General features: G+C 37.0%; 1 protein-coding gene across 9 annotated transcripts in view; it reads left to right on the top strand.

Moving 5' to 3' along the window:
- The window catches only part of PCCA (propionyl-CoA carboxylase subunit alpha), a 385,988-nt gene that overhangs the window by 53,171 nt on the left and 319,203 nt on the right, over positions 1-13,614 (top strand). For all 9 annotated transcript variants that reach the window (XM_033435088.2, XM_049701173.1, XM_049701172.1 and 6 more), the window contains 2 exons: positions 2,829-2,942; positions 4,812-4,865. In XM_033435088.2, coding sequence (XP_033290979.1) covers positions 2,829-2,942; positions 4,812-4,865 — 168 coding nt within the window. The remainder of the gene's footprint in view (positions 1-2,828; positions 2,943-4,811; positions 4,866-13,614) is intronic.

The raw sequence follows: 13,614 nt of genomic DNA, 5'->3' as shown, positions 1-13,614 counted from the left end.
TAAGTGATTCTTCAGAAGAGCCTCTGCACTGCTTGAATGCAGTTTGTTTTGTATTATTAAAGAAATAATAATCACCTTAGTCATTTAGAACAACAATAACAACAAAATTGAAATTGAGTTTCAGAAGTTTTTTTAAACTATCCTTTCGTGGTTGACTCAGAAGTATCTCCTTGGGAACTAAGGCAGCAGAGGGTTCTAGTTTTTTTCTTTCAAATGGCTTTGCCAAGCATTTTTGCTGGTACTGACCCTGTCTTAGACTGTGGGCTTGAGATGTTAATATAGGCCTCTACCCTAAAGTAAGGTTTGTTTCTGAGAAATAGAAGAAAAGAAACCAACCAACCCCTTTAGAAACAGCATGTTTTGCCTTTCTTTGTAAAGTCCCTAAGCAGTTTTTTTTTTTTTTTTTTTTTGCGGTACGTGGGCCTCTCACTGCTGTGGCCTCTCCCGTTGTGGAGCACAGGCTCCGGACGCGCAGGCTCAGCGGCCATGGCTCACGGGCCCAGCCGCTCCGCGGCATGTGGGATCTTCCCGGACCGGGGCACGAACCCGTGTCCCCTGCATCGGCAGGCGGACTCTCAACCACTACGCCACCAGGGAAGCCCCTTTTTTAACTTTTTGATGCCTATTTATTATAGAAAATTTGGAGACAGGGATGCATGTGTACATATTTTAATCCCCTTCCCCACCACGTACAACTCTCAGTTGCCATATGTATTGCTAAGATTGGAGATTTAATTTAGTGTAGCTTTTTACCTCAAAGACAGTGGCTTAACAATGAAAATTATTAAACTGTCATCCAAGTGTATCTATGAATTTAAAAGCTTGTAGCAATAAAACTGTGCTGGGAGAGATTTTTTACGAAAAGGAATTTAAGACACAACTTCTGCCTTGCAGGACCTTATGATCTGGAAAAGGAGAGTGTATAAATTGTAACAGACATAATCTGTAAAGGAGTCAAAATGACATTACTGGGCAGGATGCGATTAAATGCCAAAATTTGCACCTTGTACTACTGGAGTTCAGATTAAAGGAGATTCATCTGAAGACCCAGTGGTAGAAGTGGAACTTTAAATGCATCTTTAATAATAGGTAGTACCTGGCAGGAAATAAAATATACAGAGTAAGTGTAGATTTAACTTTAAATACTTTATCCCCACCTGACTAATGCACTTTTTTTTTTTTTCTTTTTTTTTTTTTTTTGCGGTATGCGGGCCTCTCACTGTTGTGGCCTCTCCTGCTGCGGAGCACAGGCTCCGGACGCGCAGGCTCAGCGGCCATGGCTCACGGGCCCAGCCGCTCTGCGGCATGTGGGATCTTCCCGGACCGGGGCACGAACCCGTGTCCCCTGTGCCACCAGGGAAGCCCCTGACTAATGCATTTTTTTCAAAAGATTGTTCAGTATTCAATTTCTTTCTTATAGAAAAAACCCACAACTACAATTACAAAAACAAAATTGCTGTTGTAAAAAATTGCTGAATTGGGCAGAGGGCAGTAGAAGAGGGGGGCATTCTGGTCTGAGGGGAGAAGAGCAACTTGAAGTTGGGAATAAGCAAGATATAAAGGAGAGCCTTGCTTTGAACATGGGAATATTTAGGATCCTTTTGCGAGCGTGGCTGCCTTTCCTTGGGTGTTATTAAAGAAATTAAACTGCATAGATTTGAGTCTTTTATATTAAGATATTGATCTATTAATCCCTTGGGTAGCAGGTATCTTTAACCTTTCAATACACAATATAATTTTTTACTTAGTTTGAAAATATTTATTGAATAGATAAAGAGAACTCTGAGCTTTCTAAAAGATGACTTGATTTTTTTTTTTGATAGACCTCATTTAAAACAAAATGCTTCTTTAAAAACTACTTTACATCTGAAGAATATAACTTAGCAATACTCAAGAATATTTTCCACCTTAGACTTTTTGGAGGAGGGTCATACATGTCCAGGTATATGAATGTGTTCCAGTTTTTAATGTCTGCCTTGTAAAATAAATTTAAACGGAGTTTAAATTTATTTAAACTTACACTGGAAAACTTAGGAAAAGCCGTTTCAAAAATACATGAATCCCTTTCATCATTTTAAAAGAATAGATTTCTTTTAGAAGTAAGCAATTTATTTTGTATTGAATGCCTAGGCTTTCTTAAGCAAAAATAGATTTGAAACAGTGTGTAGTAAGTAGTCTTAAAAATGGAGCATATATTCCTGAATTTGGAGTAGGTTTAGAACTGAATGCACATATCAGTTCTTTTATGAATAAAGGTTAAAATGGGTGAGGATCAAATGTGAGAGTATTTAAACGATTCTCAAGATTTTCTGGCTCATGTGTAGTGATACTGAACTCTTTAGTCCTGGGCTTTAATTTGTGCCTGGTGCTGACCTGATGCTGTGCAGGGACACTCACTGCATCCCTTCATTCAGTTTCTCTAATTATCCCCACTTCCTGGGGAGCTTGCTTAGAACTGGGCATGAATGCTTGTTATGAAAATATTGGGCTACCCTGGCTACATGTAACAGAGTAGTTTTTGATATAAGGTTTACGTATAGATGAACTGAATAGGAGGCTCAAGTTGTTTGCTGTGATTTTACTTAATCAAATTTGTATGAATATTATGGAAATTATCTGGTTAGTGGATTAGGCTTGTAATTAATGAAATCAAGGTTAATATAGCTCCTGAGCTTATTACATTGTAATTTCTTAGTGCATATTCAGAGAGAGATCTGACTACATAAATGATACGGGAAACACTCAGATTTGCAATTTGTGTATACTTGCAGATGAAGATAGTTCTTTTTGCTGGGAGGATCTGTTAATGCAGAGATTTGTCTCTTCAGGTTCACGTGAAAATGGCGGATGAGGCGGTCTGTGTTGGCCCAGCTCCCACCAGTAAAAGCTACCTCAACATGGATGCCATCATGGAAGCCATTAAGAAAACCGGGGCCCAAGCTGTGAGTCTGAATGAATCTGTCTACTGCAGCTGTTTCATATGTAGTGAGCAGAACACTAGAGTTTGTATTTAAAAAAAAAAATAAGAAAGAATGATTGAAAATGCTGTTGCAGTTCATGTCACATGAGTTAAATGTGGCCGAATTCGCTACTGGAAATCAGAGGCTTTGTAGCATCTGACAGTGTTGGTTACTGATCCTGCAGGTGGCTGCTGGATTCAGCTTTCACACCAGGGAGCAGTTTCAGTTCATTTCCAGATTTGCTAGGGGGGAAAAAAAAAAAAGAAATCCCAATTAATTTTGAGAATTAACCCTTTCAGTGTTATAAGAGTATTAAAAAATATGTATTACAAACAGGATCCAAAAGACCCTGTTTTAATCATTTAAAAATTATGTATGCCTTGTTATACTTCCAGAAATAAAAATGATGCAATTGGTAATTATTTTAGTTTGATAGTGTCAATGGAATATACATAATTTACATGGAGAAATCAGTAATTCTCCCCACCCCCAATTCTGTTTGGAGTAGAATCCAATGAAAAAACTGGGTTCTGACATCAGGAATAGTGTTTTGTTATAGTTGTTGTTGTTGTTATTGTTGTCGTTGTGTGTGTGTGTGTGTATGTGTATGTTTTTATCAGAGAACTAATTACATGTAATGTTAAAAAAAACTACGTAGAGTTATCTCTAAAATTGGATGGAAGCAGCCAACACCAGCAGTTAGCCTGGAGTGCTTCAGTTAGTGTTCACATTTCTTTTGAAAGAAATGTTTTAGTAAGATGCATGTTTAAATAAAAAACTGAATTCATGAACGCATATTATAGATGTTACAGTTTACTAGCAGAGTTAATGAAGGTAAAACTCTTTTAACTATAGATTATCAGAATACAATCTTTAGTTGAATGTTTATATGAAATGAAACTGTTGGAGTGAAACTCTTTTCCTGTGATGTAGTAGTGTAAATTATTCTGTACCATGTTCATAAAGCTTAGTCTAGCATTTAAAAAAATCTTAAATGTGTAGATACTTCTAGATTAGATTATGATACTGACTCATTTAGAAATTTGACTTATAGCAGAATTATTTTCCTAGAAATATATTCAATACTGACTGATAATAGGGTGGCTAAATTTATGTTTGGTCAAAAGTTACTTGGTTAGAACAGGATGGTAGAATTTAAATTGTTGCAACGTGGCTTGTGAGAGAGGAGAGCGTGAAGTGGTTGTGACTGGCTGAGTGGGATGAGGAGGGAAAGAAGAGTAGATATTAGAAGAAAAATAAATTCAGAGAATGATGAAAAGGTAAAACCAAACTTCGATTTTAGTTAGGTTTGACAAAAACTGTTCATTGGGTAGTGGCTGAATATATTAATATTGTCAGGAATAAAATATGTTCATTGGCTTAGTAGCCAGGGTTTGGGAAAGTAGCAGTTCCTGGTTCTGTAAAGAAAGGGGAAATAAGAGTTTTTCATCCATCTTGTGAAAGGTTTCCTTTAACATAATTCTTTGACCCACTAGCTGTTAGAAAATTCTCCAGACTTGTGGCCAAAGTTAGTCTCAGAAAAAGTGGGGAGAGTTTGGGTTGGGTTGAATTGCATAGCCAAGTGCAGGTGGACAGGCAGGTGTGATGGGAGACGGCCCCGACTGTGGTTAAGACAGGTAGTGTGCTACAAGTGAGTATAAAGTAGGCGATTTCTTGGCATTTGGGTCCGAACTCGGGAGAACTGAGTTAGAGCAGATCAGTATGTTAGAGTCAGTAACTTTACTCCAGGGCCCTTGAACAATAAACATGTTAATGCTCTTTCTGTTGTGCTTACTGTAAAGGTTTTGCAAATTGGTAAAACTGAAAGTGCTTTTTGTTTTCATTTCTAAGGTACATCCAGGTTATGGATTTCTTTCAGAAAATAAAGAATTTGCCAAATGTTTGGTAAGTTTGTAAGGAACAAGAAACTGTTAACTTATATTTCAGAAAGCAGCGTAACGGTGTTGCTTTTGTAAATATGGGTAGTGATGAGTTATAGACTTTTCATTGACCCAACGATTCTGTGAAAATAGTTTGGGAAAAGTGAAGACTTTTATTCTGTAACCTAAGTCTTGATTTGAAGCGTGAAGATGGAAAAGTTGTAAAATCACCATTACACCTAATGAATGATACCTAGTTTATAACATGTGTGGACTTTGACTTTTAAAATTAAACATTTCAGACTTTTAGCTAAATACATCAGGGAGTCCAGTGATTCATTAATTATTTACCATGAGCATAGAATGTGAAGCCAGAAGTAAGATTCTGTTTTTTCCCTTTTATTGCATATTATGGCATTTAATATCAAATCTTACTACTGCCTCTATTTTGGGAAATTTTTTTCTTTTTTTTATGACAGGAGTATCCTCCTGATATCACCATCCTGACTAGGTGCATGACCCTATATTTGCTATTAAACTGATTTTCCAGGTGTATTTATAACTACATTCAAGATGGTACTGAAACCTTAGTTTTCAGGTACTAAAATATGATATTGATAATGTTTTGAAAAGCTCATTAGATCAATTATCTCAGGTATTAAGTTAACTTAATATTTTAATATATTATACTTTGTTTCTGTGATATGCTTATATTTTGTTCTTCCATGTATTCAGAATTATTTATGAATGCAATTACCATTTTCAAGATGAAATTTTCACTTAAAATTCATAAATTTAATTTGGACAATTCTTAAGATCATAGAATTCTAGCCCAGAATGATCTGTTTTAACCAATTTACTTTATAGATTAAAAACTAAGGCCTGTAGATTAAACTGAGGCCTAAAGAAGTTGTGACGTAAAGTCACGCAGGTGGATAATAGTAACACATGTCTGGAGAGGTGTATTAGGTGTAAGTATCCAAAGGTCCAGGTTTACCAGGTTTTGTGCAGTATATCCACATTTTCCTGTTTATACCCCTTTTTATTATCTTCTAGTTTGAAATTTTGGCTGAGGTTCTGTCATTATGTAAGAAAATGATTTGAATATAATACATTTTAAATGTATTTGTACAATATAATATATTTAAGTTTGTATAGGTGAGGAGTCTCTAAACTGTGGTCCATGGGCCAAATGCAGCTGCTGCCTGTTTTTGTGAATTAAGTTTTATTGGCACACAGCCCTGCTTGTTCACTTACCTCTTGTCTGTGGCTGCTTTTGCTCTAGAACAGCAGAGTTGCGTAGCTATAGCAGAGACCGAGTGGCCTGTAAATAAATATTCACTGTATGGCCCTTTATAGAAAAAGTTTGCCGGCTCCTGGTATAGATGAATATCTGAGTCTGGGAGAAGTGAAATTATATGGCAAGTATATTTATTCATGCATTTATTCAGTCATTAAAAAGGGCTTATTTGATAGCTATGTTCAAGGCATTTGAGAAGGATATAAAAATGAATTGGATGTGCCGCCTGCTCATGAGGAGCTCACAGTCATGTTGTGGAAAATAAGTCAGCTACACAAATGACTTCAGGGGAAAAAATATTATGAAGAAGTTCAAGTTCTCTGTAAATGAAGATAAGATTGTGCCGTCAGGGGTTTCATGTTAGAGAAAAGGGTATAAAATGTATGACTACCTTCCTTTCTCATTTGCTTTTCTAATTTTATCTCCTCCATTTTCCTTTATCAATGTTATGCCTTAGGCAAACCAGACAGCATGCTATTCCCAAATGTGGCTGGTTCTCTCCTGTTCTGTCTTTTCCATCACTCTCCTCAGTGGTCACACCTGTCCCCTGGTCCCACATTTCTTACTACTGTCTATTCTTAAAAGCACAGTTCATGTTACCCCTACCAGGCTAGTTTTCCGTGTTCTTCTGGTGAGAAGTAATCTCTTTCCTCTGTCTTCTAGAGCATTAAAATTTTTTTTTCCTTATCTGGCATACCACCTTCCATATTATGTAAAAATTGTTTCTGTATTTTAATGTCCTCTTAAGGTAAGAGACTTGGTCTTCTCATTCTTTGTTTCCCTTTTGTTTTATATTCTAATGATTTCTACGTAGTGAGTTCAATGAATGTAATGGAAAGATTAAGTAAATATTATTAGATTAAGAATTATGGAACAATAACCTGCAAGAAAACTTTCCTCCTGTCACAGAAGGGACTGTTTTGTAACTAGAAAGCGGTATTGCCATGTGTTTTTATTCACCATGAAAATATGTAGCTGGTGATAACTAACCTCTCTTTTTGTGCATCATGGCAACATTCTTATTTGGGATATAATTTTCCTAGCTTAAAAACTTTTCCCATTGGAGTATGCCATTTAAAATGGACCTTTTGAAATATCTGGCTATAGCTGGTGAGTTCCATAAAAATAACAGTGAAATAAAATTGCATACAGATTTTGTTATGCATATCAACATTGTTTGTGTGGTTGGTGACGAACCATTGAAATTTGATAGTTATTGTCTTAAACTGGGAATATTCTTAGAATCTGATTTCTAAGATAGTGGTAATAGATTACTATGTTGGCAGCAACTTTTGGCAAGAAAGATGAGCAGAATATGGAAAAGAAATCTTTTTTAAAGTTTATTTTATTTTTGGCTGTCATTGGGTCTTCTTTGCTGTGCGAGGGCTTTCTCTAGTTGTGGTGAGCGGGGTCTACTCTTCCTTGCGGTGCATGGCCTCTAGGCGTGCGGGCTTCAGTAGTTGTGGCTCACGGGCTCTAGAGCACAGCCTCTGTAGTTGTGGCGCATGGGCTTAGTTACTCCGCGGCTTGTGGGATCTTCCCGGACCAGGGTTCCAACTCATGTTCCCTGCATTGGCAGGTGGGTTCTTAACCACTGTGCCACCAGGGAAGTCTGGAAAAGAAATTTTTAAACTTTAATACTGTGGAGTTCCTTTTACTATAACTTATGTATGCTGTAACTTATGTTTGAAATGTAATCAAATGTGGAGGTTCCCTGCCCCTCATTAATTTCTGGTTCTGTTTTTTGTTTCTTTTTCTTTAAATTGCTGTTCAAAGATCAGCATAATATTTACTTTGTTTATAGAAAAACTATTTGTGCCTTATCATCTGGTATATTGTTTTTAGTTAACAGCTTTGAATAAGATGATTTCTTGAATTTTTTTTCTGAGTTTGTGCTATTTATTTGCTTTAGAAAGTACCATAAGCCAATTGTTAAAAGCATTCTAAACTTTGTATGTTTTCTTTACAAGACTAATTATTCTTTTTTTTTTGCGGTACACGGGCCTCTCCCGCTGTGGAGCACAGGCTCCGGACGCGCAGGCTCAGCGGCCATGGCCCACGGGCCCAGCCACTCCACGGCATGTGGGATCTTCCCCGACCAGGGCACGAACCTATGTTCCCTGAATCGGCAGGCGGACTCTCAACCACTGCACCACCAGGGAAGCCCAAGACGAATTATTCTTTATGCTTAATTTACACGAAATGGGATCAGATTATATAGAATCCCTACTGTACATGATTTAAACAAAATCATGTCTTTGCTTAAACAATTAATGGAAAATTCAAAGCTACAAATAATCCTTATAAAGAATAGTAATTTTCAGTAGTTTTAATATGCTGAGCACACATTTTATTTCCAAAATGTTTTTTATTCTGTATTTCCCCTCTGGGCTCCTTGTATTCTGAGCAGTAAAGGAACAGTAGTGGAAGGCTGTGAGGACTGTTAGAGTTAAGAAAAGAAATTCTTTTGGAGTTTACGAAAGGGGGTTGAAAAGTTAAACTATCTGCCCCTGGAAAAAGTGGTTTAAAGATTAAATGAGATTTAAAGAGATTTCATAGTGTTTTTAGTTATCTTTCTGGTTTTTATGTGTATGTTTTTTCATGTTATCATATCATATTTTAATGCAGCACAGCATTATAAGTTACAGTAGTTATCTTTATGAGAAATTTATGTTAGATTCAATAATTTGTGTTTCATGTATGGGTCTTATCCATGTATTTAGAAGATATGTGTATATATGCATACAGATAGTGTGTTCTATCCAGAATGCTCAGCATTGAGGGTGGAGAAGGGAACTGTGGGAAGCAGTTGAGGTTTGATGATTGTATTTTTTTATCACCTTTTGTTGGAGACTTTTTAGCAAGGTAAGGAATGTAACTACTTCAAAAACAATAATGAGATTTTTTTTATCCATTGGATTAACCATACTTTTAAAAAATAGCTGTAACATCCAGGGTAGACAAGTGTACAGGAAGTGTCTTGTTCTTGGGAGTATAAATTATTTCAGCCCCCTTTTATCTTTTTTTTTTTGTTCCAGAAATTTGCTGGTATTACCAAAATTTAAAACGTATATATTCTTTGACTCAACATTTCCACTCTTAAGAATTTCACCTACAAAGATGTACTTTAAAAATGTTCATTGTAAGGTTCATAATAGCGAAATTGGGAAATAGCTCAAGTTTTTTCATCTTTAAAATGAAGAGAATGACACCTACCCTGTAGGGTTGTTGTGAAAGTTAGAAACAACATGTATAAAGAACTTAGCACAGAATCTGGCATTGATAAGATAAGGCAAATCACCTTATCATTACAGGTGTTAGTTAATAATTATTACTTCAGTAGATGGGGAGAGCTACTGAAGAGTTGTTTTTTTTTATTCTTTTTGTGAGAATGAGATAGTTAAAATTAGCATTTTGGGGAAATTAATCTGATAGTTTTAATGTGTATTTTGTGCGTGTAGATTTTTTTTCTTGTTGAGATTAATAATCTGATATATTATTCCTATACACACACGCATGATAATGTAGTTTAAAAATACTTTGACATATATGATTTCATTTAATTCATGCAACCATTTAACAAAAAGAAAACTGAGACTCAGGTGCAGTGACTTGCCAACAGTCACACTATATTGGTAAGTAATAGAATCAGGACTTGACCTAGGTTGGCTGACCATAAGTACAGAGCACTTAAAAAAAAAAACTGTACCCTGGTTTGCTTAGTTGGAAAGAGTGAGAAACCAAACAGTGAAAACCAGATAACTGTAGGGAACTTAGCCAAGGCCCATAGAAATCTGTTCCCGCACTTTATAATAACAGAGGCAGCACATGATCAGGTTGTGTAGATAGAAATTTGAAGAAAGCCTTTTGCTAGATCATCGGTCTTCTGTTGTGAGGTTGTAATCCATGGTGTGTTAGAGTTGTGAAATGTGCTTTAAGTACTTGGCAACTGATACTAAAATTATGAAGTTATCAAGTTTTCTAATGATGTTATTTAACAATATTTTTGTTCTTAAAATAGTTTAGAGTGAATTTAAAACGATCAATATGATACCCTATTCACTCATATTTGAAAAAAACTTTTTCTTGAGTAGGAAAAAAAAAGAGAGCCGTAGACCTTGCAAGCCCAAATTTGTTTATAACTCCTATTTTATCTATATAGGTTGTGATCTGGGTAGCTCCTGGAAGTATGTTTTGTGTGTGACATACGTCGTGGCTTAAGAAAGGTTAATACTACACTGTAGTTTTTAGACATCTAGTTTTAACTACATAGATATTCTTACCATTAACATTATTAGAATTTCCATTTTGGACACAGGTCTTTGATTTTATTATGTTAAAGTGAAAAAAATTTGAGAATGTAAAATCTTCAGAAACTTAAGTCACATGTATACATTGAAAAATAAGGTTTCTTCCATCTGTGAACCTCTGACCCCAGCCCCCAGTTTAAATTCCTAGAGACTGCCACTGCTACCAAATTTGTATTCTTCTGGAGCGCACGCATGCGTGTGTGTTTGCCTGCTGGAATTTGCTGTAGATTTGTTATACAGGGTACTCTTATTTGCTGAAGTAGGATTTTGTTTGTTCATAAGAAAAGAAGTGGCACAGAACTTTTCTTCCCTTCTCCAGGCTCTTAAAAATAGATGTGGAACACCTACCTGCAGATATACTTGCAACATTCTTATTTAATCTTTATGACAATCTGTGGTGTATTATGATTTATAGAAGAGAGAACAATCTCAGAATGAATGACTTGCCCAATGTCACATAGCTAGAAAGTGAGAGTATAGTTTCTTACAAAAGTCTTTGACTGTAAATCCCATGCTCAGTAAATGTTCCAAACTACTTCTAAGATGAATTGGAACTAGACTGGATTGTTAGTGTTTTGTTTTTAATTGATAGCTTTGGCTGGCACCTTTTTTTTTTTTTTTTTAAACTATTGGTGGAAGTTGTTCTCTTTCTGCTCCCTTTTTCCCCCTCATTGGTGTACCATTGTTAAGGTCTAAAAACAGAGTATTTCTTTTGTTTTTTTTGGTCTTGTGATCTTGGATGCCGGTGAAAGTAACTGTCTTCACTTGGTTTTGCTGACTTTATAGGTAAAGTATAATACTTGAGTGAGCTGGTAGAGCTACAGAAGAGTCACTGATGCCTTTTTCCTCTCTGGGATACTTATGTTGAATTAATAATGTCTCCCTGAATTTAGAGGAGAGATTTGGTGACTCTTATCCTTTTGACAGCAATTTTGTAATATGTTTTAAATTGTGACTTTAAATATGTCATGTTCAAAAGGCTTAATGAATACCTATGAAACAAGCTTCATAAAACCCTTATCATAACAGAATGTCCTTTGAGATGTTTGAGAACATGTTGGATTAGAGTTCAGCTTCTAGACTGTTTGTTGAAGAATTTGAAGATGATGCTGAGTAGAAATGCTCTAAAGTGGATACCTGAAAAAGAAAAATCTTCTATTTTTAGGGAGTCTTTAAGGATGTAGATAAGGCAAATACATTTAGAGTTGTGGGGTTTGGCGGGTGATTTCAATAGGAAGGTTAAGAATCTGGGATTTGATGAGGCTGGGATTTTCTGCCCTTTGCTTGAGGTTAAAATAGTTTGAATTTTATACTCGAGCTTTCCTTCTCCCTCTCCTTTCCCTCCCCTGCAGTATTAGCACAGTCTGGAGTCAGAGTTAAAAATCTTGCTCCGCCACTTCATATCCCTGTGATCTTGGACAAGTTGCTTAATGTTTGACTCTGAAGACTCTCAAGTGTCTTATGCTTACTGTTGGCAGGATTTGTTTTTCTCCATCTGACTCTTATATTGAAAACATGTCTCCTGTAGCCCTCATGTAGTTGGGTCATGCTTTTTTTTTTTTTTAATATATCTTGGATTATAATTGCTTTACAGTGGTGTGTTAGTTTCTGCTTTATATCAAAGTGAATCAGCTATACATATACATATATCCCCATATCTCCTCCCTCTTGCGTCTCCCTCCCACCCTCCCTATCCTACCCCTCTAGGTGGCATAAAGCACCGAGCTGATCTCCCTGTGCTATGCCACTGCTTCCCACTAGCTATCGATTTTACATTTGGTAGTGTATATGTGTCCATGCCACTCACTTCGTCCCAGCTTACCCTTCCCCCTCCCCGTTGTCCTCAAGTCCGTTCTCTATGTCTGTGTCTTTATTCCTGTCCTGCTCCTGTGTTCTTCAGAACCTTTTTTTTGTTTTTCTAGATTCCATACATATGTGTTAGCATATGGTACTTGTTTTTCTCTTTCTGACTTCACTCTGTATGACAGACTCTAGGTCCATCCACCTCACTGCAGATAACTCAATTTTGTTTCTTTTTATGGCTGAGTAATATTCCATTGTGTATATGTGCCACATCTTCTTTTTTTTTTTTTTTTTTTTTTTTACGGTACGCGGGCCTCTCGCTGCTGTGGCCTCTCCCGTTGTGGAGCACAAGCTCCGGACGCACAGGCTCAGCGGCCACGGCTCACGGGCACAGCCGCTCCGCGGCATGTGGGATCCTCCCGGACCGGGGCACGAACCCGTGTCCCCTGCATCGGCAGGCGGACTCTCAACCACTGCGCCACCAGGGAAGCCCGTGCCACATCTTCTTTATCCATTCATCTGTTGATGGACACTTAGGTTGCTTCCATGTCCTGGTTATTGTAAATAGAGCTGCAGTGAACATTGTGGTACATGACTCTTTTTGAATTATGGTTTACTCAGGGTATATGCCCAGTAGTGAGATTGCTGGGTCATATAGTAGTTCTATTTGTAGTTTTTTAAGGAACCTCCATACTGTTCTCCATAGTGGCTGTATGAATTTACATTCCCACCAACAGTGCAAGAGGGTTCCCTTTTCTCCACACCCTCTCCAGCATTTACTGTTAGGAGATTTTTTGATGATGGCCATTCTGACTGGTGTGAGGTGATACCTCATTGTAGTTTTGATTTGCATTTCTCTAATGGTTAGTGATGTTGAGCATCCTTTCATGTGTTTGTTGGCAATCTGTGTATCTTCTTTGGAGAAATGTCTATTTAGGTCTTCTGCCCATTTTTGGAGGGCCATGCTTTTCTAATCATTCTGATAATCTGTATTGTTTAATTGTGGTGTTTGGTCTTTTAAGCTTTTGGGTTGCCTTAATTTATTTTCTTTAATAACAGCTTTTTCTGAGATACAATTTACATCATAACACTCACCCTTTTATAATGTAAAAGTCTGATTTTTTTGTTTATTCACCAAGTTATGTAACTATCACCACTGTGCAATTTCAGTAGAATCTATTACCATTTAATAAATTACTGATGTGGGCTTCCCTGGTGGCGCATTGGTTGAGAGTCCACCTGCCGATGCAGGGGACACAGGTTCGTGCCCCGGTCTGGAAGATCCTACATGCCATGGAGTGGCTGGGCCTGTGAGCCGTGGCCGCTGAGCCTGCGCGTCCGGAGCCTGTGCTCCGCAATGG

The sequence above is a fragment of the Orcinus orca genome, chromosome 18 (assembly GCF_937001465.1).
Source record: "Orcinus orca chromosome 18, mOrcOrc1.1, whole genome shotgun sequence".
NCBI lineage: Eukaryota > Metazoa > Chordata > Mammalia > Artiodactyla > Delphinidae > Orcinus > Orcinus orca.
The sequence above is the reverse complement of the archived record's forward strand: the minus strand, read 5'-3'. Positions and strand labels throughout refer to the sequence as shown.